This window comes from Astatotilapia calliptera, chromosome 12 (genome assembly GCF_900246225.1).
Source record: "Astatotilapia calliptera chromosome 12, fAstCal1.2, whole genome shotgun sequence".
NCBI lineage: Eukaryota > Metazoa > Chordata > Actinopteri > Cichliformes > Cichlidae > Astatotilapia > Astatotilapia calliptera.
Window position 1 is genome coordinate 30,174,487 of NC_039313.1, and position 27,917 is coordinate 30,202,403.

General features: G+C 38.2%; 1 protein-coding gene across 1 annotated transcript; it reads right to left on the reverse strand.

Annotated features, from left to right (window-relative positions):
* Positions 1 to 5,763: 5,763 nt before the first annotated feature.
* castor1 (cytosolic arginine sensor for mTORC1 subunit 1) lies at positions 5,764 to 27,168 on the reverse strand. Its single transcript, XM_026187777.1, has 9 exons — positions 26,715 to 27,168; positions 20,716 to 20,786; positions 16,767 to 16,960; positions 16,051 to 16,186; positions 13,954 to 14,077; positions 13,330 to 13,440; positions 12,072 to 12,154; positions 11,415 to 11,509; positions 5,764 to 6,789 (listed from the first exon to the last, which is right to left on the reverse strand). The coding sequence occupies exons 1-9, from the start codon at positions 26,870 to 26,872 to the stop codon at positions 6,718 to 6,720; spliced, it is 1,044 nt and encodes a 347-aa protein (XP_026043562.1). The 5' UTR covers positions 26,873 to 27,168; the 3' UTR covers positions 5,764 to 6,717.
* Positions 27,169 to 27,917: the final 749 nt, after the last annotated feature.

Consider the following 27,917-nt stretch of genomic DNA (forward strand, 5'->3'; position numbering starts at 1 on the left):
GACAAGAGTGAGGCGAGGAGATTTTGAAGACGTGTGTTGCTCATCCCATGAATACGCAGCTAATCTCTTAAACTGCCCCTGAAAGGTCATGCAAAGCATCTCAGCATGAATCTATACCACAGCAAAAGAAGAAACTTAACACTAGATTTAATCAAACGATGTGTTTTTAAACCCATTATATACACAAAAAATCTGTGTCTCCTGAGATTATTCAGGCAATAGAAATAACAACTTTTTCTGTCCTATTCCTCCAATCCCCTACAAGGACATGTCTTGTTTATTTTGTAAGAACCAGAAAAAAATACCCAGTTAGTTTAGTTAGTTAGTTTTCTGGCTGATGCGCTTTCATAGATAAAACTTGTTTAATCTACACCTGAGATGTAATTCTGTTAAAAAAAAAAAAAAAGCAGACATCTTAATAGCAACAAAGTGCAATTTAACTGAAACTGTTTCAAAGAATGACTACAGAATTGCTATGGTACTGGCACTAAAAGTGTCTTAATCTGGAGTAACACACTCTAGAAATGAAGGCTGTGACACAGCACTACTCAGCAGAGCTTTGGGAGCTGCACTGTTTTTGCGAAATTTAAGTGATAGAAAAATTCAGACTACCTCCCCACAGCTATTGCGTCATCCAAGCACGCTGGCAGATTGCAAATAGCGTCACAAAACCACTTCTCTGGGTTGCACTGGTGAGAAAATGAATAGTTTTAAAGTTACTTACAAAGCATCTCAAGCTTTCATTGACCAAGCTTTCGGTCAGGGCTGTCAGGTGTTTGGGACTGCACGATGCACCTGCAGCATGTTTCTTTGGTGCAAGTTGTGCATCCAAGCCGTGCATCAGAATCGCCATCCAGATACAAGCCAGTTTCAGAAAACCTGTAAACCAAGTGTACAATCACAACATTTTAAGTTTGGTGTACTTTCTCATACAAACTACTTCACATTGTTGCATGGTATACTGTACCTGCTCTATATTCTCCCATTGTAATTCTCCTCATAGTTTACTGTGACAAGGGCAGTAGGTGTGTGAAATATAATTTTGCCCTATCGCTTACTTAACCATATCCTCTGATGAAGAAAGTCAACCACTGAACCAATCAATTCAGTTTCTTCTGGCAGGTCACCACCTCTTCCACCAAAGGAAATTACTGATGATGATGATAAGTATTCTCTAGACTCTAGAACAGTTAGATTATAGAGTTGAAAACTAAAAAAAAGAAAAAAAAAAGAAAAGAAAAACTGATATTAAAAGATAAATGGGTTAGTTTCTCTGCAAAAATTTTAAAAAGGAGACTAAGAAACTAGGTTGTAGATAGCAAGGGTATATTTTAAAAACTGGCTGCTATTTATCTTATATGAGCTACATAACATAAGTGAAATTGTAGTTTGTGTAAGTGTGAAATGCATGATTATTTCTTAGTTTTTAAATGAGCTTTCTTTAGCTTACGTAAGTAGTTTAGCAAGAATTCTGTGATGACATATGTACTCTATGAAATATTCTATAAATGAGTCATGCAGTACTGCGTAGATGCAGCTAACCACAGCCCAACAGTTTTGACTAGTTTCATGTCCTGACTAAAATTTTAACTCAACCCTGTTGGTTGATCTCACAAGCAAATCAGAGGGAGAAGAATTTGAAATGCAGCTCAATTCAAAACGCTGAAGTTGGATTAAAAGTAAAATTTTTGTATTTACAAAACACAAACGACTCTTTCCCAGCGTAAGTTCAAACAAAACAAAACAACAAGCTGATGAATCTGAATTTAATGTAGGTCGTAAGGCTTTACAGAGGTGAGGTCATTGCTGCACTTTATATAAACCGCAGACACCTGCCTCTTGTATACAAAGCAGTTGCCATTTTCAAGAGATAAATATATAATAAAAACACTAAATAAGTTAAAAAAGAACTGGCTGGAAAATAAATAAATAAATAGGTTACAGAAAATTAAGCTTCAAACAGAAAAACAAAACAAAACTAAAACTTGCAAGTTATGTAATACTCTCCACATACAGTATGCATTTCAGAAACATACAGAAACATCATATTTCAGTTGAAGGCATCAATTCACATAAACAATTTTCTGTTGGTATTACATAATCTCTGGGTACACATACACAACCCACAATTTCAGTAGAAGGTTGATTATTGCAGAAAAAGTTTACACAATTTGACAAGTTCCTCTGTTTTAAGAGCACACTGGTTTTACTCATCACTGTACCTTAAACAGGATGTGATAATAAATACACACACACCAGCACAGCACATATGCACACTCGAATAATATTAAGTTATAAATAAATGACAAATTAATGAATGAACCTTTCTGAAACACTGGAACAATTAAATAATAAAACATTTTAAGATATTGTTAACACTGCGACTGGTATTATATTAACCATAACAAAATAAATAAATATTCTCAAATATAAATAATTTTGCAAATTTAAGCTACATCATATTCACATTCAAAGAAATAGATAAATAAAAACAAGGTACCAGTAAATAATTAATATATGGCCAAAGAGACCATTCTGAAATGCACAACTTTGAATTCCCTGTCAAAACATCATCAAGGGTTAAAAAGGAAACCTTAACCGTGACAGGAATAGCAGAGAGGTGGTGGATCCCAGATAACAGAGATATTTTCTCAGTCTTATTAGTGACAGAGTGTCTGATTAACTACCGTCAGCACTTGTTTGGACCATTCCGTCAGTCTGACCGCAACACTCCATACATAAATTTTTTGTTTGTGGTGATCGGTTAACTCTCGGGGTGGGGTTGGGGGAGTGAAATCGAATGGTCCGAGCATAGTCTTTATCATAATGTTTAAATTTTCTAGTGTTTTTTCAACGCGCTCTGTTTTATTAAAAATTTCAACTGGGTACCTCAAAAGTTGTTGGTGATATTCTTTGGCTTGTAAAACGTGTAACTTAAAAAGCTCATTCTTGATATAGATGTTCTGCAGCTTCTCACAAGTGCTTTCACCAGATATCTGGGTGTCAGGAACTTCAGGTCGTATTGTCTCATTCCTTTTTCCATATTTTTTTATCTGTAGGTAAAAAAAAAACAGGTAGAATTCACCATAAAACTTGTAAAATTCTTATTCTCTATTCAAATAAGAACAGAACCACTTGATGCTTTGTGACACGTTCATACAAGTAATAAGAACAGTCATGAGTGAATAAATGTAACTAAATACACTTTGGAAAAAATAATGTGCCGTGTACGTCGTCAACTTGTCTATTTTTGTGCTCACAAACAGCAGATTCAAAGAGACATGACGGATTCATGTCATTCAGCATTACTAATTTAAGATTTATATTTATATACTTCCATAAGTTGCAACCCCAGCAGGTTCTTGCACTAGTAGTTTAGATTAAAAGCACACAAGTAAGACACTAGGCATTTACACTGAGGGGCCTTTGAGAGTACCGTTATGTATTGGCTACTTAAGCTCTTACTGACTACATCTGTTCATGCAAACATCCACTATACATCAGTGAGCATTTTAAACATTTTCGACAGACGCGTTTTAAATATTACATGAAGTAAACTCTAGAGTTTAAAACCATTTTAAACAGGCTTTCTCTGAGGACAGACATGAGGTGAAAAATCAAGACTAAACTCTGGAAGATGATTGAGATTAAATATGACATATAAGATTTGGATCAATTTTGCAGCAGTTAGGTAAAGTCTACAGAATGTCCTCTGTATAGTTACAGCAATCATGCAAAGAGTATATGACAGCAGATTAACTAGATGGTACTTACAGATAAATTCAGTAGCTCAGTTGCTTCGAATTCGAATAACTTGGCAAGGTCATTGGTTCTCTTCAAATGATCACAGGAGTTATTAGATGGACAAATCGGAGCAGAAAACACAGGACTCCACTGAACTTCCAGGAAGATCAAGAGGATTGCTGAAGAAAAACAAAAACAAATGGAATTGGACAATGTTCTCTTAAACAAGAAATTGTAAAATTACCAAAATAATGCAACCAGATTAAACGAGTAGTATATGAGGCTTCCTGATGTAATGATGAAACTATGTAGTATCAGTTGTATTTGTTGATCTAATGGCCTAACCATGTCAAATTTGTGTTTGTTAAATAATAATAAAAATATATATTTACCATAGTGCAGGAGAGATCTATTGAGTTTAGAACCCATAGTAGCAGTACTAACTCTTATCCTCAGTGGTCCGTGATAAACCATACAAAACAGCAACATGCAACTTTGCTTTGGTAGGCCGGCTTAAATTGCATTTTAGGTACGCCCACATTCACCTCATACAAAGGAATTCCATGACAAATTTTTTTTTAACATCACTCACATTATGACATATTATTGGATCATATGATTTCATAAGAGGTGTGACCATGGTCAGATAGACCTCAGATAACTAAAATCCTCAAAATATATCAGAGCATGAAAAACATTCCATCTGCATGCGATGTGGCTTGCATTATATAGGCCAGGTTTTTAAACAGAAGTTGGATAACATGGATAACGCTCAACAATAAACCATTTGAAAGTTAACACAGGAAAAAGAAAATCCCATTTAATTAAAATAATATATTAAAACTTTGACAAAGACTCATTAGTACCCACTTCTGTTTAAAGGGGACACAAGTCAGAAAGGTAGGGAAATATTGTGTAAATAGGTTTGATAAAAATTTTTTTTTAATTTATGTCTTATTAAGGACATTAACTGCATCCAGTATATGTCAAGTAAAAAGAAAATCGTATTTGTCTCTTATGTTTTTCCGATATTACCTGCCCATCATGGTTTTATGTAACTTCCAACCACAAATTTCCCTTTATGACTGAAGCTTTAAGACGTCACGCAGACGCCAACCTGTCAGACAAGAATAGACTTAGCCTGCTTTCGCAGAAAAGCATGGTGCTGTGTTTGCGGCTATGTTGCTGCTGGTGTTGCTTAATAAAATCTCTTACAGAGAAAAAGAAAAACCTTAAAGAAGAGGTGTAGAAGAAGCTCAAAAGCTGTCTTAAGCAAAATTGTTATGTTTCTTTTGTCGCATTTTCTTCAACTTTTCTTACAAAAACAGTAAAGTAGGTGTATAGTTCAGTCAGTGATTAACAAAAATGATCAGAGCAAACCTGCAACAGACTCTCTCTCGCTTTCTTTTTTTTTTTAACCCTTTTGCTTGGAGATCTACAGATCAGCCTTCTTTTATTTCTTAAGGATCCATTCTGGGACCTCCACTTTGTCTTTTAAATGTCACCTTTGGACAACAATCAGTTTAATAAATATTATTGTTTATTCAAATACGCACAAGCTATGCTTTGGTTTCATCTTTGGAATTTAAACTCAGCGATGAGCATTTAAACACCAAATTCCTGCAGGTAAACAGTCAGGATTTTTGCCCAATAGCCTGTTCAATGTTGATTTGGGTTGAACTTAAGAAAATCTTCAACAAATGTGCTTAATAGGTAATTGCTCCTGTTACAGCCACAACAGGAATATCACTGATCTGAGCCCTACTGCACCTCTAGCTGGGAAGAACTTTTTAGTGTGTTGGTTTAGGTTTGTTAATACTCTTAAAATGAAAACCAAAAGAACACCACATTTCGCCTCTCAGCTGTCTCAACCGTTTCTTCAAAAAGAAACCCCCCTCCCATAAATAACTATTATCAAAGCTACTTAATACAGGCCCAGTTGCATCATGTAGGACAAATGACAGCAACATTTGTTGTCAGTACTTGTTGGAATGACTTACACCAAAGCCAACATGGAACTTATTTTAAAGAACTTTTATTAACTGAAGCAGCACAAAAAGAATTTTACTTCAAATTGTATAAAATGCATTTGTACCACCGAAAAACGATCTAAGTGATAATAGCTAGATACAAAGTTTATTGTGCAAAAAAAACAAAAAAAACAAAAAATAAGACATAGTGTTATTGACCTCAGGTTAAGAAATGCTGACCCATTATTTATTTATTTATTTAAAAAAGGAGAAATGGTCGCCCCCTACAGAGATTGTGGTAGTTTTGACACAAGAATCAACATATTTCTTCTCAAACCAGAACAAGTGAGCTCTGTTGTCAAAACCAAAAATTTTTTGCATGATAATTACAAACGATTGTTTGTCACCGCGTTGCGTTTCAAGCTACACACTTCCAGTTGAACACAAATGAAAACAGCAATACTTGCAAATGGTCTTTAAATGAAAAAAGAAGAAAAAAAATTCCCCCACAAACAAAACAACTGTTGCTTTGACATGATATTATAATATAACACCACACTGGAAGACTAAGATGTGTGTTGAGTGTATTCTGGTCTATGCTGCAAAACAATTCATCTTCTGACCATACATGTCTATTATACACGCTCAAGCCCAACTTTCAGCTTGTGAAACTGAATGCTAAAGTGTGGTTGTGTCCGTTTTCAAGTGTTTGTGTACTGTGATGTGCATTTGTCAGCTTGAGGACCCCCTAAGGCTCATCCTGTGCATCCTGCCTCGACAGGTATAACAGGAGGCCTCGCATACAAACTGTGTGCACGCACCACAGAAAAGCGCTTGCGGTGTTCATGGCAAATTTGTAGTAGTTAATACTTCTGGCAATGCAGTCTTAATCTAGGCACAGAGTTAGTCTCCTTCTCTGCTGGCCTGACACCTCTAGCTGTTAGAACTGGAGCAAGAGGACATAAAGAGCCAAGATCATCAACAACTATCAGTCCTTCAGAAATCAGCTGGTGGCTGGTTCGTTCCTCTGGTGCTGAAGCATGTCTGTCACACTGACTATGTCCTCTTCAGGGACCTAGAAAAAAAAATTTAAATACGTATTATTACATTTATTGCTTGGCAACTTAAAGAACAGCTTTATTGTGTTATAATCTTATAAAGCTGACATGATGGAAATACTGTGGTTGCTTCTGTTATCTCATTTAAAAAAAAAAAAATCTGGACTCACTTTGTACAGTGTTTTCTGCTGGGCAGGTAGTGTAACAACTGTTTTATTACAGTTAAATTAGCCTAATATGGATGCAGACAAGGTTAATCACAGTGCTAAGAATCAACCAAAACAGTAAAGTTACAGTTCCTAATACCAAAACATTGAGCTTACACAATGATTAACTTCCATGAAATCAATTGACATTTACTGGCCCATCTACTTTAGTTAAAGATAAAATGACTGTGATAAATTCACTGAAAGGTGCTGACCTACCACCATCTCATATGCACATGTTCTTTCACACGGACTACTGACGTACAGTGCTTTGAAAACACCCCTCTGATTAATTGTTTTTGGATGTTTGTCACACTTGTTTCAGATTCAATCACATTTCAACATTATGCAAAAATAACGCAAGTAAATCCAAAGTGCAGTTTTAAATGATTTCCTTTATTAGGGGATAATGCTAATAATACATAATGATAATCATGCAGGAACACAACTATCTGAAAGGCACCAGGACCTCCACTCTGAATGGCTTTGGAGTGGCCTACTAAAGTCTTAAATATGACCAGATACTTTGGCTTGACGTTAAACGGGTCACTCGTGTTCGAAAACCCTCCAGTGTGGTTGAATTAAAATGATTTTGCTCTACAGTAATGTGAAAGAGTCACTGCACCTCTTGCTGTGTTGTTTAACATGACTTTCAATCCTTTTCATCAGTGTAAAAAAAAAATAAAAAATTCTTAAAATAAAAAAAATGTAACGATGGCATTACCCCACTCCCCATCAAAACACCCTCTGTTTGCGGGTGCCCATTGGCAAGAAATACATCTCAAATACTACAACTGGATGACATAGCAGAAAAATATTCCAGGATTGCAATTATCTACTAATGCAAAGAATTTCTCAGAAGTGCACACGTCATTGTGACGTCACAGGAAGTGTTTTTTGTTACTTTTTTGTTACTTTTTTTCTCTTAAAGTTGCAAGACTTTGCTATTAACAGAACAGTGTGGTTATGGTTCACAAGTAAAGATAGCACCTGATTGCAGTGACAGAACAGAAAGCAATAGTGTTCCGTGACTAAGACTTTGGTTATTACTCCCGTCATCCATACACCCATCCATGTTATATTGAAACATTGTACAAATATTTAAAATTTATAACCCTGTTTCATAAAGAGATGGGACACTGTATAAATCATACCATAAATAAGAACAGAATAAAGGGATTGTAAAGTGTCTTCTTCAAAACCCAAGAAGTTGAATCCTTCACTGCTCATATAAACACTGTGGATAAAAACAAAGGTCACCAGGGAAGACAAAGGATAACTGTAGCTGACCTGCATTGGCTACCCATAAAATACCGCATCCAATTTAAAATACTGCTGCTTACATTTAAAATTACCAACAACACAGCACCGAGCTACCTTAAGGAATTCCTTAAATCGTATGTTCCTGCCAGAGCATTAAGATGGTGCAGCCTAGATCTCGGCTGAAGTCTAGAGGTGACCGGGCCTTTGCCCTGGCTGCACCAGAGTTGTGGAATAACCTTCCGATTGTGATCCGGGCGTCCAATTCCATCCAATCTTTTAAATCACGGTTAAAAACCTATTTTTTTTTTAATCTCGCCTTTCCTGCTTGTTAATGCTCGCACCTGACTCTTAGACTTACTCTATTTTTCCTTATACATATTTTTTTTATGGCTTGTGCTTTTATTATGTTTTTATTTTGATATGCATTTTATATTACCCCTGTGTATTAGTGGCATTGACCTGTGGGTATATTTGATACTTTGCTAAGGCCTTATAATATTCGTGTTACTTCTCTGTCTCTTATGTTAAGCACTTTGGTATACCGCTGGTTTTTAAATGTGCTCTATAAATAAAGTTTGTTGTTGTTGTTTTTGTTTGCCATTCCTGGACTGTGCCGCGGGCATTGAAGAGAATGGAAACGTCAACCCTGAAGTTTACTGGAAGCCCACACACACGGACCACACACTAGTTTCAAAATGAGTTTGCGCGAAGCCTTGACTGACTATGACCTACACCAGTTTTCACACCTTGGCTCATGTGATTAGGTAGAGGATCATTAGGACGTCGATTGTGCCTGTTTGGGGGGGGGGGGGGGGGGTGTACACTCGCATAGTTGACCCTTTTGAACTGAAGAAGCTTCTCGGATGAGAGGTGAAACTTCAAGCAACTTAAAGAAGTCCGGACACTTTTCTTTCCAAGCTCCTTAGACAACGTGTCTAAATGAAAATTAGCTCAAGATCGCTGCATTTTTCTTTGCCATTCTTTAAATTTGATCCTGTGTTTGTGGGAGGTATGAGATTTTTTTTTTTTACATTTTTCTAATCCATGTATTGCAGGGGTGGGTAACTCCAGGTCCCAAAGGCCTGTGTCCGGCAGGTATTAGTCATCACCCTGGGTCAACACACCTGAATCAAATGATTAGTTCATTACCAGGCCTCTGGAGAACTTCGAGACATGTTGAGGAGGTCATTTAGCCATTTAAAATCAGCTGTCTTGGATCAAGGACACATCTAAAACCTGTAGGACAGCAGCCCTTGAAGCCTGGAGTTGCCCATCCCCGACGTCCTGGTTTCCAGAACCAGATCTTGTCGGTTTTAATTGCTGTGCTGCTTAAGCACCCAAAGATTGCACCTCTTCAATACCTTTATTTTTAAGGATTTTAACTAAAATAAATAGTTGAGAACTATTTATTTCATTGGTGAATTATTCACCTATGCAGTCTTCTACAGAGTAGGGGGCCTCTCCACATCTTTAGTCTGGAAAGACTGAGTCAGTTTATGTATTTATTTTTTAAATACCCAGTCATGTTACTAATCAATTTAACTAGTTGTTTGATATTTGGCCTTTCACCATATTTCATTAAATTAAAAACAACACTTTGTTGTCACACAAGGGGCAGGGATAGCTCAGTAGGTAGAGTGGTTGCCCCATGATCGGAAGGTCGGGGGTTCGACTCCACTGAACGGCTACCCTGAGGTACCCTTGAGCAAGGTACCGTCCCTACACACTGCTCCCCGGGCGCTGCATTGGTGTATAATTTTATTATTATATTATTGTACTGTTCTCAAAGATTCTTAAGGTTTTCAAATCATTTCATTTACATTTTATACAAGACAGCTACTTTTTTTATTTGGATTATAGCTGCAGATAAGAAGTCTAATATTGCAGTAGAGAAATGCAATATCATACGTGGTTTACCTCAGATCTCTCTACTCACTTTACAGACACCATGAGAAAAAGCATTTCTTGCCTAAATGTAGAGGGGAAACTTGGTTTTGTTGATTCACAGGGAGGTTTCTCGGAAATGGCAACAAATGAGCCAGATAAAGCTTTCTTAGTAATTTTCAAGATAATGCAGATAACTTGCTTACCAAGCTGGCACATACACAATTTCAATGCAACCGATTTTTGACAGGCACGATAATGTACATATCAAAATGAACCTTTGAAGACACGTCAAATTTTGATGTGCTATCAAACCACATGGAAAGTACAGAGTTTCAGCATCGTATTTGGAGTCAATTTAGCTACCATCACCTTCATCTTGGTAAGGTTCAGGTGTGTGGAGGCTAATACGGCAGACTGAGTAAGGGACAGGTAACCTTACATGTACCGGTACATTGAATTTAAAATAAACTGTGGAGGAAAGAAAAACAAACTTGCTTTGAGAGTGTAATATAGGACTTACCTCTATAAATTTCACTTAAATGTTAAATATCCAAAAATATACTGCACAAAATATCCTTTAAGTGAGTCAACCAGTTTAAGCATGCTGAGTAATGCTTCCACGAATGACATTTATGTGACCAACACTTGGTTTTTATCTGTGCATAAAGACACAGATCCAAACCTGAAGTCTTTAGACAATAAAAATGATACTGAGATATAAAACTGAGTTAAGTTTCACTTTTTTTAAGCATCCAAAGCAAAAAGTGTAGCAGCCTAGCCTATAGGGTTTGGGATCTGACCCTACAATAGTCTTTTAAGATGGAATCGTGGTCCATAGCCTGAATAACGATTCACATTATAGACTTAGTTGAATCTATATGATCGAATTACTAGCAGCATATATGACTGACTGAACACAAAGTTTGTGACTTCAACTCGAAAGGCAAACATCTGCATCCTGTTTTTATGCTTAATCTTAATCTTAACTCTGACAAGAAGTGATTTGCATTTCCACTGATTTGCTGATTCGATTTCTCTTCAGGATGTTACCCAATCACATTAATCTTTTGACCTCCATGCTGTCGTCTAATAACAGAATAAGTTAAACCTCCAGTATACACATTACATTTCCCTAGTTGCGTCATAACACGTTATACTTTTGCTAAGCTTGTGTGGCGTATTTATCTATTAATCACAAATGTGATCTGTTCGATTTATTTGCATAACCCATGACATGTCAGATTGAGACTGTTCATAATTTAAGGTGATCAAAATGCTGGACTCACCAGAGCATGGTCAAAGCTGAAGGTGCTTATGTAATAGGCAGAGATGTCACTGTCGGCGAGAGGCTGCGATATCTGGGCAACTATACCACATTCATCTATGAAACATAACGAGAGAAGGAGAATAAGCAGCACAATCATAATAAAGCGAAATAAAAAATAATAATGAGGGTTCAGCTGTTTGTAAATTTAATGAGCACAGTGTTGCCTGCTCATTTCATTCTCCTGTTGACAGAACAAGTTTTTGGTGACAAAGATTATGGTAAATCAAATCAATCATAAGTCTGTTAAGCATTTAAAAACCTGATAAGTAAAAGTGGCTTCAACCATCAGGTATGCTAATTTGGTCAGCACAGTAAAACATCCGTTTGGGGACAATTAAAGGCAGGGTTTTTTCCCATAGGTATAATTTATATTATATTACATTTATCCAACTGCCTGACAGGCAAACTACAAGTCGCTGTGAAAGTGTGATAGCATAGTAGTCTTTACTTCCACCAATCACCAAGTTCCTAATTACTTACCTGCCAAATCGGAAGTGGACTAGATCTGCGGTTGTCGAGATAAGTGAAGACGGATACAGCCAAATGCATAGAGTTACCTCTTGATAACACATATGGCTGATTTTGAAACATTTGGTGAATGAGTAAAATATCGTACCGAAACCCAGCGGTTGTCCTCCTATGCGAACCATTCTCCACAGCTCCCCGGAAGAGCTGGTAAAGAGAAGATCGGCCGGAAACCTGGAGCACACAAATCAAACGCTGATTTGTTACGTCAGAAATGTAGCGGGGAAAAACATCCTGTAGCAATCACCAGATAAAATACTGCAAAAGCAGCAATGCAGTGAGCTGAGAAAACATCAAAACAACTGCTGTTCAGTTTGATATTCATATTTTTTTGGACTCAATGAGGTTAAATTGTCCACACTTGGCTTAAAACGCCTGCATTAAAATGATCAAATAGAGCAGCGTCAAACAACATGAGCTGTGTTGTGCCTGAGACATTAAGAAGACAGAAAACCTGCTATGAACTCAAAGCAGCCTTCAGTGCACTCACTCAAGTAAGCAAACTTTTTATGTGGCACCTATTCATGTGCAGCTCAAAGTACTTCAGACATGAAGCAACTTGAGCAATTTATAAGCCAGAATAAGACTCAGTTTGAAATGTCTGGATTCATCAAGCATGAGTTTACTTATGTGGGTTTACTTATGTGGGGGACTGAACCATGAACTAAGCTTTGTCTCTTGCCAGAGAATGCTCTTGCTGCCACCCGAAGATTAAACAACAAATATACTAAAATAAGGATTTTTCTTTTTAAAGGGCTCTAAAATATATTTTGCCTTCATGATCTGTAATGAAATTATTTAGACAATTTGTAAAATGAAACCTAAAACCTCTGAACTTAATCCTAAAAGACTTTGGAAAGTCATAGATTTAACAATTCAAACACTTTATAAAGGCAGGTGACTTAAGAGTCATGAAGACATCAGCAAGCACTAATAAATGTTCACAAAGGCTTCTCAGGCAGGCCATGTTGGCAGATTTATCCAGACTGACAGTAACTAAAACTAAGGTCAATTCCTGTCTATTTTTATTTATTTTGTCTTTTTTCTATTTTCATAAAAGCATTTTAGTTAGTTGAAACATTTTCTTAAGTGTATTTTTATTTTAGCTAGCTAAAATGGTTTTGACTTTACTTTAGTTTTATTCAACTTTAATAACCTCGGCTCTCAAGTCCTCTGACTGTTCAGTGGCAAAAACATATGACTTAAAGATTTAATCCAGAACTTTGGAATAACTCGTGCCAGAGAACCTGAGGGGTTATACCTGTTCATACATCGTAAGCAAGAAAGTCATAGATGCCAGCAAAGAACCATGAAGTAAATTAAGAGTGTGGGAAATTTAGATTGCTTACTGTCTCTGAGCCTCAGTGTCCATCACCAGTGAGATGTATCCATCGATGAGGGAGAAGGAGAAGAATTTAACACAATCCTGGCTTGGACTTGGCTGGGGGTCCTCTTTAGGACTGAAAAGGAGGAAACACATTAAATGTGACAGAAAGACAGTAACATTTTTTAAATTTTTAATAAGGACACCACAATAACAAACTGCATCAGCCACACATTTATTACGGTTGTCAAGCACAGAGCAAAAAAGCAAGTCATAAATAAAAATGTTGGTCTTACTTTAGGAGAATTATACGTGAAAACATGTTAAACAAACATATGTATGCAGAATAAAAGCAGTCTTTATCAGCCTAGATTTAGTATAAAATATGCTACAAGTGTTTTTTCATTTCAAGCGTGTCCTAAAATTAATAAAAATACTTTATAAATTTTCACTTTAATGGTAATATAAACACAATCAAAGCAATGCTGCAAAGAAAAAAATGAAATAAATTCATATTACCATCAATAAAACAAAAACAAAAAAAGCCTGAACTGACTGAACTGAACTCTACTTTGAGTCTTCTGCTGCCACCTTGTGCTTTAAAACAGGTATTGCAGTGAAGTGATTAAAAACAAAAACAAAACGTCACCTGCTGGAATAAAAGAGAACATCGATGAGTGTAGTGGCAATGGACGGCAGTGTATCGGGATCCAGGGACATGACACAAAACTGGTTCTTTGGGATCAGAACCGGGTGAACTGTAGGCTGAATGGCTGCAAGAACAAGCACAGTGTTAGCCGTAAAAATGGGAAGGATTGGAACTACTACAAATGGGCATTGCGCACAGGTTTTTCAGATTTTTCTAGAGAATAAATTGTCTTTTAAGACAAAAATCATTTTATCAGTGGATCTTTGTTGATCTATGGATCTACTCTGTTACTGTTTTCTATTGTTAAAAACAAAAGTAAAAAAATAATAATAATGTGGTAGCTTTTCAGCTTCTACGTGTATATTGACCTTCAAGCTCATTCATATTGTACAAACTCTGTTTTTGCCTAAAATACTGTGCATGTTTTAATAAATCACTGCACATACTTCACATTTTCCTAGCAAAATATAAGGAAATGAGGGTTAGTCAAGGCTTTTGCACAGCGCTGTAAGTCCCAGTTGGTTGCTGTCTTTTCAATCATGACTTCGCTTCTCTCTGTAGCATTTTCTCTTTCTTCAGTACAGCATCGTGGCAGCACTGCTGAGTTATAAAATATCAAAGAACAGCAGTGATGCCAGCGCTGACACGGCTGCATCAATAATGACTTTGCATGGGCTCACATGGCTGCCTTACATTCAAATTGAGTTGTGTAAGGTTGCACAAATGTTAGTCTGAGAATGCAAGACCACTCACAGCAGAAGCTGCTACAATATTTGCAGTGTACTTGTAACCCATATCAACTACTCCCTGTCACATGACCCACGTCAGCTGATTTGAGGTCCCTCTTCTGATTGGCTCCTTCCATGTCGCGGCAACTCTGAAAACCGGCTGTGGAGGGATACTTCCGGGTTCGACTCCTGCTGTGGCTGTGAGCTTATGGCATTTAGAACGGTATTGGAAAACAAAGCGTTTTCTCCCCTCAATTCATCTTTAAACTTTAAACTCAGCGGTAAGTGTCCTTAATATCTTTCAACCTTTGGTTGTAAGTAACCAGCCGATCGTTTTCGCGATTAAAAAATGACTTTGCGGCAGCGCTCCCACCGCAAGCAGAACTCCGGTTCAAAAACCGCTGTTTTTGAACACTTTTATTTACTTAAGCATGTTAATGGGCTTACTTTGAAACAAAGTGCGATTGAAAGATTATTGTTATGTGTTGCCTTGAATTCGGCTATGCTGTCTGTTAGACAGTTGTTTTTCTTTATTGTTGTTTTTGTATTGTTTGTAGCGAACGCTACTGGAATGTATAGATTAAGCTACGTAGCCAAGATGATTAATGATTTAACTGTTTTACATTGATTGATGATGATTTGCATTGTTACCTAGACTTGCAGAAGAGCATTTTTTTTTTTACCGGTAAACTGAATTGAACTTGATGTGCTAATGGACATTTTTCTGACCTACAGGTCAGGTTTTTTTTTCCCTCTTTGAATTGATCTTCTTCATATTGAAGTGGCGAGCCGGTAGGACCATTCTTTCTTTTCCCCCACTTAGCCGTCTTTGGATTACGGACATATTTCCCCCTTGTATGAAGCTGGACCCTAAGGAGGAATACCTTAAAAGTGAACTTTAAAAGAAAAGGACCAAAAAAGGATCTTAGGACTCTTGCACAGAAAATCACAGCACTGCTAAAATAAGACATTATGCTTGTGGTTCCATTTCCCTTCCCCATATTCAATATATGTACAAGACATTGCAAACACAAATCTGGCCCAATAAAAGAACTTCTTCTTCAAGTCATCATTTAGTCCTAAATACTTAGCGTTACATACTCACTACTGCATGTGTTAGACTTTTCTAAAATAAGATGCTTGTGGAATGAAAAAAACAAAACAAAAAAAAACTGCTTTTAAGTACTTTTCCATAGATAAAATCATTCTTCAGTTGTCGTTTAATGATTTGTGACCTGGACTGTAAAACAGTCACCTGATGACACCGGCCTTAGTGAACGTGGTGCTCTGGCATTTTAATGTCCGTACTTCCTCTGAGACAAATTGGATCAATGAATAAATCCATACTAAATAGCCCTGTGACCTGTACCTTCTCTGCCGTTCTTGTGGAGGCCGTTGGAAACATCCTGACAATGCACAGGAACAGACTCTCCTCCCTCCTCCTTATAGATATTGAACTCCTCCTCTAGTGTGCTGACGACCACAGACAGGTCTTTCTCTTTCACCTACACAACAAAGAAATTGTTGAAAATAAACATCACTAGTAAGACAGCTTATCGATTAAACATATGCAACACCTCCTCCATAAGCATTTCATTTGTCTATAATGTCATGCTGTTTCAGGATACTACACTCGCTCACTTTAAGGAAATACCTGAGCTCAAGCAGCATGTGAGACATTAATATACTTGCTGACACAAACATCTGTCAAGGTGTTATGTATTTGTGCCCACTTCACACTTTTCACATCTAATATGTAACTTTTTAGTGTCCTCAGCACTGTTGAGGATTAATCCCTTAACTGCCAAATTGGTGAATGGACAAAATGCAAACACAGGCTTCTTTTATCTGGCAAAACTCAGTAGTAGCAAAAGGTTTCAGTGCATAATTGCAGGGTGACTTTAAAAAAAAAATGCATTTAAAATTGTATTTAGAATGTAAAAAAATTGATCCAAATTATACAACCGTGAATAGTTTAGAGTGGCTAATTAAACACGATGTGGAAGCTAATAAGACTGGAGTGTAATCAAGCAGAATAAAAATGGATAAAAAAAATGTTTGCAGATTTAAATAGATGGTGCTTACCAGGATGAAGTCAGTCTGATAAGTGGAGAGCATGAAAACAGAGACATGCTGCTGGGCAAGGGGTGCAATGACCGACTTGGCAATCTTAGTCACGCCAACAGCCTGAGAGCTGCTGGAGGCACTGCCATTAGAGACCACGTTGAGTGGCAGCCAGATGGCGCTCTCTACCTGGAGGTGCTCAGAGGGCCGCAGCTCTAAGGGTAGAAATAAGAGTAAAGATGATTGGTAAGCAAAAAACAAAAAGATGGATAGATTAAAAAAGAAAACAAAAAAAGGCTAATATTAATTGAATACCCTTGGCTAGTGTTTATTTCAATGTCCAGCAGGACCCAACTACATATTAATACTGTTAAAATGCTGCTGATGTACTACTCAGGCTGTGAAAATGTTGCATGTTTCAGTATTCCCTTCATGGCGAGTCTAGGGGGGGTTTCTGTAGATTGAGAAATTTGGGGTTGGGATGAACTGATAGGATGCAGTGTTGGAACTTTTAAGCAGAGATTTCAAAACTCAGGACTGCCTTGGTGCCACAGATTTTAATAATTCACTTTTTAAGAAAATCTGTCCTACTTTTGTGGAAGTGCTTTGACTTAAGAGGCCTAGATGCTGTTTAAAAATTACCAACATGGTGGCTTCCATTTACATTTGTTGCCATGTTTTTGTTTTACCAAAAAAAAAAAAAAAAGAAAAAAAAAAGAACTTATCTATAAGAAAATAATAACGATGCCACTGTCACACTAATAGGAAACCAAGCAAATTTTCTCATAAAGCTCAATCTGCAAAAAAAAAAAAAAGTGCAAAACTTTCAGAAGTTGCAGCTGGCAGCATAGCCGTTGAAAACACACTGAGCGTACATGTTGTGTAAATATTTTACATTTGATAAATATTCAAAATTCTAATAGAGCAACCGCACAGCTTCTCAGAGGATCAGTCATGAGTTCCACAAACAGTAGCAGTTTAATCTACTTTAGGATCAAGTGCAGCAAAGTGGATTCTTAAAATGTTGCTGCTGTTGATGTATCTGTATCTTTGTGAGGCTGCAAACGAGGCGGTGTTAAAAGATTACTTCCTGTTGCTTTTTCTGCTCTTTACACTGAACCCACACTTTCTCTCTCCCACCTGCTCTCTCTTCCTTTGCCACAGAGACCTAACATGTCCCCGCTATTTACACCGCAAACGGCCAGCAGTGAAATAAGATGTGAGCAGCACTACAGCAAGTGCTTGATCATAGAGTGGGACTTACTACCAGTGCTTTTATGGGGCAAAGCTAAAATAGATGATCCCTCGCAACGCATGTCTGTAACTTAACTGGTAGTGGCAACCTCTGGGGCTAATGTGGAAGTGCCGAAAACTGTAGTAGCCACTTGAGGCGGGGCCCACACAATTTTTACAGCCCAAAAGTTTTACTCTCTAAAGCTATTTTGCATTTATATCAAAATTAATATGGCTTGCCGTATGATCAGCTGTCTAATAGACAATCTAATAAGTGTTTGCTCCAGTGGAAAACTGTATTTCCTTATATTTTTATGTTACTTAATGCTAAAAAGCAGGCATCTGTTTGCACAATGCACCCATCCAGGCTTACTAGCAATAGCTCATAAGGAATTCATCCTGTTGTTCAAATATAATTACAACCCCCTGCAAAAAACAAAAAGAAGGTGGAGGCAATCATGCAAAGGGCTTCAACAGTGAGAATAAAAAAACCAAAACCAAAACAACAACAACAAAAAGCCCACCTTCATGGCGGCTATAACCATCTTTTATATACAGTCTAGATTTTTCACAAATTCACACTACCCCTGAAATTTTCTCAACATTATCACAATGAGCTTTATGCAAGATCACATATATCCAATGCAGTTAGATCATACGCCAAGTAGTCTTTACTTTCAGTCCTTGCAACGTTCTGCCCACGTAATAGCAACATTAAATGTCAGAAGAATTCACAGCAACTCTGTGGGCACGCCTTACCCAGGCAGCACTCTTACATAAACCTGCTTTGTGACAAAAAGCAACTGAATACAATGTCTTGACTGCCCAGAGTTCATGTGCAATAACAGCTTAGGCAGAGATACTCAGGTTACAAGCTTGGGAATTGCATGTTGTAACTTTTCATCTTTTATGCCAAACCTTTCATAAACTATTTATAAACATTTAAAAAACAAAAACACATCCATGAATACTTTTTGACATGCACGTTGATTTGAACTTCGGGAAACCTTCACAACGTAGAACATTACTAAATGTTGTCTACCTCCTGCAGTGAATATTCCCCTTTCTGTTTCTTTATACCCTTCAAAAGAAGCAATGTTCTGGTCGCCATAATTTGTCACAGGAAGCCCCTTGCGGCTTCACTACACCAGCTTTAACCTCTTAAAATAGGTTTTCCGTCAGAAGGAGAGCAAGAGAGGAGAGTAATGGAGAACCCCGAGGCGGTACATGCCTTTAACAACTACATTTGTGTTAAAGGACGAGACAAAAATGGCAGCAAAAGCACTGGATGGGATCAGAAAGTTGTTTTTCCAAATGAACTTCAACAATGTTGCGATAATCGGGTCCAGGCATTGTCTAAAGTTGGATTTTCTCACAAGTAGAACACAATGGGAGATTTTGTTTTCACTACTTGAAACACTTCACATGGTTTAGCTGAGAGGTGGTGCCTAGGTAGAGCATGTAAGAGGCAGGACACATGACGTCCATTCGCTTGCACTGAACTCTCTGGACAACTGGTCTATTCACAGATTCACACGGGCTCGTTCTGACATTACAAAGACTTTGTACTAGAGATGGCAGCAGGTGCTGTCACACACACCTTCTCTGCGTGATGTCTGGAAAAGTTCATTGCTGCGTTTCCTTTTTTAATTGCTCTAACAATTTATTTTACTTTTTACACAAGATTCTACTTCTTCTACTAAGTTCAGCAAAATAAGCTGAACTTTTTTCCCCCGGAAAGTTGCATTAGACCACTGTAGGTTATGTGGTGCTGTGCATTTCATCATCAGATGGTAAGTGTGAGGCTCTGTGCAGGCATCTAGGCAAACCAAACGACGACTCGTCCATGGACTACCTGTCCGTGTATGCAACAGATTATACTCTGCACAAAGACAACAGCCTTATGTGGTGGAGTGGTTAGCACTGTCGCCTCACATCAAGAAAGTCTCTGGTTTGAACCCTGGCTGGGTTCCTTTGTGGGTTTTCCTCTGGGTACTCCTGCTTCCTTCCACATCCTAAAGACGTGCATGTAAGGTTCACTGGTAAATCTAAATTGGCCGTGGCTGTCGGGTTGATAAAGTGCTTAAAGTGAGTAGAATAAAGTTCTATATGAATGTATTGTTAAGATGTGGCAGGGAGTTTAAAGCACTTTAGTGATGCTTTATACTGTCAGTCCTTCTTTCCTTCACTGATATCAGAGATAAATTAGATCATCTCCTGTGAAACTGGAAGTATGGCAAAGTTGCATAAGCTCTTTGGGAGGCCACGAAAAACACTTTTTTTGCTCGACTGACATAATTTAAGTTTACAAGACTTGTTTTCTTCTCATTGTATCTCCACAGTTTTAAGTCTACAACCATTCTACCGTGTGATATCTGTGAGGCTGAACAAGAAAGGAAGGAAGCAACATTAGACCGCTAAAACAACACAGCCCTATGTTGTGGACCAATTCAAGAATACATACTAATTCCAAATCGTGTTTTTACTGGAATCGGCAGTAGCTTCCTTACATTGTTTATCAGACCGTGTCTGTGCGTTTTGCCTCTTTTTCTCCTAAATTTTTACATTATTGGTAGATTCTTTTTCTTCTGATAAGGCTGGCTGACAAACAGATATGCTACAAAGATTAGACATAGCACACATTTATCGATATCTGCACACAGTGTTCAGTTGGTACTAAAATGTGGAAACATAACCCCCTGCCAAATAGAAATGCAAATGAACAAGGGTATTATACCTTTGAATCCTTCCTCGTCAAGGACAACTGTGTAGTTCTCTGGAGTCTCAGTCAGACTAAAGAACTTGCATCTGAAACAGGAGAGGAGGCACAAAATTAGAAAAAATGAAAAGTAGGAGATGACAATAGGGGAAAGAGAAACAGGAAAAAAGGCCATGTTATTCATTTGCAACCAACAAAAGGAGGTTCAATATATTCCTTTAACAAGTAAATGGAATTTTTCACCAATATGTACATGGGGTTCAGGACTGGATGTCCTTTAATTATCACAAGCCTAAAGCTCTATATTATGCTTCTATCACTCCATTGTCTATAGCAAATGGAGGGGAAACATACCAAACTGGGGCACTGCTTTGGCTGACAAACACTCCTTTCAAATAATGTCTGGGCAGCACAGTTTAAAAGGAGATATGTGAGCTTATAAAAGTCACTAGATTGTTTATACACATCTATAATTAAATCTGTTTTTCACAACTGGATGAACCATAGGCAACAGTTTACATCTTTATGGTCTTCTTGAAGCTTGTTTTAAAAAAAAAAAAAAAAAAGTGTGAGTTTCATTAAATGTTTGAAAACGGTGTCGTTTTGCCTGCTGATACAGCCCAACAGGGTTAACAATTTTTGAAGAAAAGAGCAGCTGGTATGAAACAAGACAGAACATTGATGACAATTTATTGTAATCTCTTCACCAAGCTTTGAGCTATTTGTTGTAAAAAGGCAGACTCAGTGGCTCATGTTCAGTCCTACTGAATGGTGTCTCTGTGAAAAAACAAACAAACAAACAAAAAAAAAAAAAACACTAGGCCAATAGGATTTTGTGTGGTTTGACAAAGGAAAAAAAACTCAACAATCTGGTACGTTCTCAAAGAACATACAAGTAAAGAATACAAAGGGAAGCTGATAGAACTGATCTGTGCATAACTCTGTCTATTGTCTACTTAAACATTAATATGAACTTTGACAAAACAAAGCAGGGTTTCGTTTTTCACTGGCCAGGCTAGACTTAAGATTTGCACTTCTTTAAAAAGAAAAACAGCCACAGTTCACACTGCTGATGTGTTGAGTTTAAACTGTTGTCATTTTGTTTCATATCTGGTGCCATTCTGGACTGGAGGGCTTCTAACACTTACAATCAAACATTTCTGAAGTCAAGCTTGACTTGGGGATGGAAACACAGGTAGCCTGGCTCTGTCCTTCAAAGCTCAGCTGATGATGTTTGTCTCACAGAATGCAATGTGATAGTAAACACTGTCTTCTAGGCTGCTATAGATAAACTTGAAACTTCATACTGAAGAGTCAAATCTTGGCATATATATTTACCAACCATTTTATTAGGTACACCTTTTCAATTGCTAATCAACACAAATGTCTAATTAGCCAATAATTTGGTAGTAAGTGTATGTATTTAGCAATGTCATCAAGTTCAAACAGAGCATAAGATTGGTGATTTATGGGATTTTAAATGTGAATATTTCAGAAACTGCTGATCTACAGGAATTTTCCCACAACGCTCTCTCCCAGAAAAAAAAAAAAAAAAAAGAAGATATCCAGTGAGTGGTAGTTCTTTGGATAAATAATGGCATAATTTGGTGTAAACAACATGAAAGCATGGATTCATCCTGCCTTTTATCAACAATTCAGGCTCATGATGTTGGTGTAATGGTGTGGAGAGTGTTTTCTTGGCACCCTTTGGGCCCCTCTACTACCAACTGAACATCATTTAAAAACCACAGCCTACCTAAATATTGTTGCTCATCATGTCCATCCTTCTATGACCACCAAAGCTCAAATAATTTCAGACTCGTTTCTTGAAAACTGAAGTCACTGTAATCAAATGGCCTCCACGTTCACCAGATCTCAATGCAACAGAGTGCTCTGGAATGTGGTAGAACAGGAAGTTCACATCATGGATGTACAGCTAGCAAATCTGCAGCAACTGTATGATGTTATCATGTCACAATATGGACACAAATCTGAGGAATGCTTCCAGCAGTTCTGAAGGCAAAAGGGACAAAGAGGTACACCCAATGAAGTGCCCTATGAGTATACAAAGCAACAAAGGATTAGGGGTTGATATTTCTGGAATTTCATTAAACACCAATATTTTTACTGATTCTTCTTCATAACACTGATTTTTTAAAGTCAATATTTGGTCCCTATTTAATGTCCTGTGTTGAAAAAACAAAACAACAAAAGCAAATGGCAGACCAAAGCAACTGATCAATGACCTAAAAAAAAACAAAAAACAAAAAAACTTCAGGTGTGCAAATTCCACTGCCACAGGTCAGATGTCATTATTTTGTGCTCCTCTGCAAGTGTCAGAAAAGCAGCACTGAAAGGATTTGATAAGCTTGAAAGCATATGATTTAGATGGACTGGCAATTATGGAACCAGATTTTAGCTAGAACTAGTTAATACTTATACCCTTAAAAGGGAGATATCTGCTAATAACTGGTGGATTAACAATGGGGGATAATAAACACGTTTTGCCAGAAAGAAGTCAGGCTATAGCAGGGGCCTCATTAGCGAGTGTTTTTATTTTTAGTGATGGAGAACCTAAAAGCAGTTTCTAAATCGAAGATCTCTTTGTTTCATTTGAAACCCTAACAAGGAAGTGCGATTTTCCTGTATTCTTACAATGTCGCTGAAGATACATTCCTCTTCCTCTGCTTATCAGTCAGCTTAGACTACTACAGCCAAAACCTGAGAGAGACAGTCTAACTCCTGAGTCAGCAAAAAGTAATCCCTGGCATGAAATGGGACAATCACGCCACATAGACAAAGAGAGGCAGAGAGAATGCTGTTAACAGTAACTACCGGCTTTGCTAGCAAGCTCAGCCAGCCAATTGTGTTACAATACATCTCTCATTTCCTGTTGACCCCTCACCTTCCCTAGCAAGCAGTTTCCTGCAGCTAGTGTATGTCAAGCAGCTTTCCTGCAAGTAAAAACGGCAACGTTTAGTGCACAAATGAATGTGCTGTGTCGTTTGGAGCAGAGGGTGAAGACTGACTTTGTACATCCAAGTAAGCCACAGCTCAGCAACATTCTGACAGTTTGAGGGAACTATCTGTGAAACAAGTGTGCATATTTGGTTTCCTGTTTGCAAAGTACATGCAAGACAGATGTTTCACCTATACATCTATGCATTATAATGCACTAAGAAGAAAGCTGGAAAACCATTTGCACTGCATTGTTTTTGCGGTCACATGAAGACTGCAGAACTGCAGTCAGTACAGCCAAGGACCTCTTATGAAGTCAAAAGGAAGATCCAATTTGACGTCTACTGTTGTAGAAAAAGTATATTTTCTTTCAGCTTCCTTCAAAGAATAAATCTGCTCAACAAAAAGAGTTATTGCTGTTCATAACTTGGTGGACACCAGTGGCACAGATCCATTTGCAGGCTTGCCACTGTAGATTCAGGCAAAGAATCTACAGTGGCAAAGCAAAGTCAGTGCCCCAAACATGTTTCGTACAGCATCCAGTAACATGGGTTGGAAAAATAAGCTTCTGTTGAAGTAGAAGGAACACTGAGAGAAGGAGATGAAAATAACTAGAAGAGATGAGGAAGCAACGGGTAGCGAGGGAGCGGCCAAGTGGGGAAGATGAAAACCAAGCACACAAGAGGTTGGACTTTGATCCAGCTGCACAAAACAACGGGTGGTAGCAGCACTTAGGGAGTGAGGGCTGGTGACGGCACTGGGCCTGCAACTGATGCTCCAGCTGAAAAAACATGATAAGCACACAGAAAACTGATGCTCAAGGGGGAGGAATGAGCCTCAAGCGACTCAAGTCCTATGATCACAGCACGACAAGTTGTCTACTACCTTAGCAACTTATGAAAACAAGATTCCTAGTTTTCTCTCGGGCTCCCCCCCCCCAGTTTCATAAAGGCGGGTGGGTACGGGGTGTGGGAAGTCCTCTGTAAACAGGAGGAGCGGGAGCCCCAGCCTTGACGGATCACTGAAGCAGACAAGTGGAAAACTCCCAACCGGGTTTCTGGCTCGGCTGAAGTATTGTTCCAACCCATGCTCTTGTTAGTTAGCCGCCAAAGAGAAGAAAGGAGGACGGTGTGGAGCCTGCGGGGCTACATCCACAATTCAGGAAGAACAATATATTGAGCTGATGCTGAGCTTTGTTTATTACTCTACCTACAAAGTGTAAACAACTACTAAAGACAAAACCAGAATACTAATAAGACTAGAATGGCTTAGAAGCTCAAGGTGCACATTTTTTCAGCCATTCTAGGAGAATTCACTGATAACTTTGATATTTTATATTCTGCAAAACAGAGTATTTGACATTTATGTTTAAGTTGGTAATGACACTGACATTTACAGAGTAATATTGTAGCTAATAGTGCAAACTTTATTCCGTCATATGAATATTTTTTTGTAGACAAGGCAAAAGTGTTCCTTTCACTACTTTTAGCCTCTGCACTATAGACATAGTAAGCTCCAACGCGAATGGACGCTGAAGAAAAATCCACTATGCCACATGTGATTACCTCCTTAAAATTCTGCTCAGAGCTGCGTTCAAATCGCTTTGCACAGGGAGTTGTTCACAAATGAATAGCAGAGGCCTGAAAAAGGGAGATGGCTAAAAGTGTCCCGGAGCAATCAGGCTTGTTTTTGCTCCCCGATTGAAATCAAGCAACTAAAAACAAACTTCACCACCACTCCCCATTCCGCATCACCTAGTATTTGACCAAAAGGTGGAAAAAATAAAAAATCCCTCTTGCTCATGGAAAAAGAAACAGGAAAAACAATGGTGACATAACTCCAAAGCATGATCAAAATGCCCTTTCTGGTTTATTCAGTGCTTCGCCTACTTTTTAAACATATACTGAATGCTTCACTAAACCTGTTCAAAAAATGTTTATACCTTTCAAGTGAGTTTTTAAAAGTAACTATATATTTATATGGATTTTCTTGTTAACCGGTTGCCCAATGCCTTCCTCACACAAATCCCACACATCTATGATTATTCACAGAGACATGTTATTTACTTTCTACAGTACTGTAGAATAAGTCATCATGACACAGTGTGTCTAGTTTGAACATGTCAAACTTATTCCATTACCCAATACTCAACCAAGTACAGATGAAATCAATCGAGCATGTACAGAGATGCATTTGACATATGGATTTATGTTAGATGTAACTTCTCTATGGTCTTGTAAGGATGCACTTTTACTGCCCATCTGCCCCAAATAATGAAAACGTTGCTCTCTTTTTAAGAGGAAGCCAAAATAAGGTACATCATAAGAACCTTTCAGAGTATGGTGTGATGTACAGACTTCAGAATCCACTAAGGCGATGACATAAGGAAGCGCTTTCTAGACAGTCGTTTACAGGTTCTTTGTTACTCAACACGAGAGCTGCAGCTGAACCCCGCACGGCCTATATCATGGTGGTCTGAAGACAGATGCCGATCTCTTCTTTTGGTCGTTTATATGTGGGCCAGCCGCAAGAATAAACAATTGCATAACAATGGAGGGATATCCAGGGATTAGCTGAAAACTGGTACTAATGCCTGGGTGAGATGAGAAAAATTTGCAGGCTGAACGTTGGTTTCGAGCGCAGGATGTCATGTATTAAGTTTGTTTCGGAGAGACGGGATCCAACCAAAATACACAACGGTACTGCACGCTTCTGAAGTAGTTTGATTAAAGCTGATTTTGTGCCCACTGGAAGAATCGCGTATTAAAGGTATGCAGGGCACAAAAATTCCGTTTAAATGCTGCAGATTTTTGTGCAAATGCAACTATAAAACAGAATGTCTAAAAACAAAAGCTACTGCAATTCTTTACATCTACATGCACTGTTGTGAATGATTCATGGAGGCAAAGCATGTGCAGGCAAATCACCCAGTAATAGCTCGGCCACCCAGTGAATGAAGAGGCGCTGTAGGTTATCTCATATATCCGTACTGGATTACCAAAGCTGTTTCGTAAAGCAAAGCGACATGACCATCTGGCCCGATCAACGAATCTCCTTACCGTGTCCTGTTCCGGAGAAATATCAGCTTTATCAGTGGGTGTGTGAAATTCACCAGACCATTCTTGGATATACTGGTGACCCTCAGCCTGTGGTCCAATATGTGCAAGTCCATATTTCTGGTTGCGAGCAGTTCCTCTCCACTGCTCTGTTTCTGCATGCGGCGGAGAAGACGCCTTCCTAGCTGGATGATATCATTCAAATGTTAAAGAGACATAGGTCATGAGTATTTCCGCCGAATAAAAAAAACCCACGTCACGCTGGTGCTTCTCTCAGAAAAGAGAAAAACATGCGACGCAACCATACGCCAGCCCCGCTTAACTACTGTATATTCAAATAAAGGGACAGCCCTAGAAAAGACACGCCCCCTCCTCTTAAAGCTACAGGTTTATGCCGATGCTTGGCACATGCACGCAGGGTGTGTGAAACGAGCTGTGACGACTTCCGGTTTTGTTTTCAAAAATAAAAGCCATCAAATATTCTCATAATAGTTTCTGTTCATTTAGCGGATTTGAATGAACAACTAAAACAAAAGATTACAATTATTATAACTATTACTATTATTACAATTATTTACACTTTTTTCACAAGAGTGTAAACAAAACAATATCAGTATAATTACTTGCTGCTTTCCCCCCTCCATCAACTACTCATGCTGAAATCTACCAAAGTTCTCTAATGACTCTGCCATAGCAGGCCTCATCAAAGTTGAGGATGACCCAGAGTACAGACAGTGGCCTGGTGCCAGCAGAATCATCTACTGATCAATGTAGGGAAAACCAAGGAGCTGATGATGGGTTTCAGATCAACCACACCAACACTAGTGAACATCCAGGGAACTAGCATTGAGATAATGGACTCTTATAAGTACCTGGGTGTACCCCTACCTGAACAATAATCTGGACTGGTGTCACAACGTGGATACTCTTTACTGGAACAGTCAGAGCAGACTACCTGCTGAGAAAACTGAGATCTCTTAGAGTGCAGGGTGTGCTCCTGAAGAACTTTTTTGACTCTTTGGTGGCATCATCCATCTTCTGTGGTGTTGTCTGTTGGAACAGCAACTTATCTACAGCTGGAAGGAAGTGGTTGGATAAATGGTCTGTATTTGTATAGCGCTTTACTTGGTCCTAAGGACCCCAAAGCGCTTTACACTATACACAATCATCCACCCATTCACACACACATTCACACACTGGTGATGG

Bases quoted from the DNA above. Each gene is read 5' to 3' on its own strand.
- castor1 (XM_026187777.1), bottom strand. From the start codon at position 26,872: ATGCAGAAACAGAGCAGTGGAGAGGAACTGCTCGCAACCAGAAATATG. The intron at 16,187-16,766 runs GTAAGCACCATC...TTTGTTGTGTAG, and splicing joins ATCAGACTGACTTCATCCTG to GTGAAAGAGAAAGACCTGTC. The intron at 12,155-13,329 runs GTAAGCAATCTA...TGTGTGCTCCAG, and splicing joins GACACTGAGGCTCAGAGACA to GTTTCCGGCCGATCTTCTCT.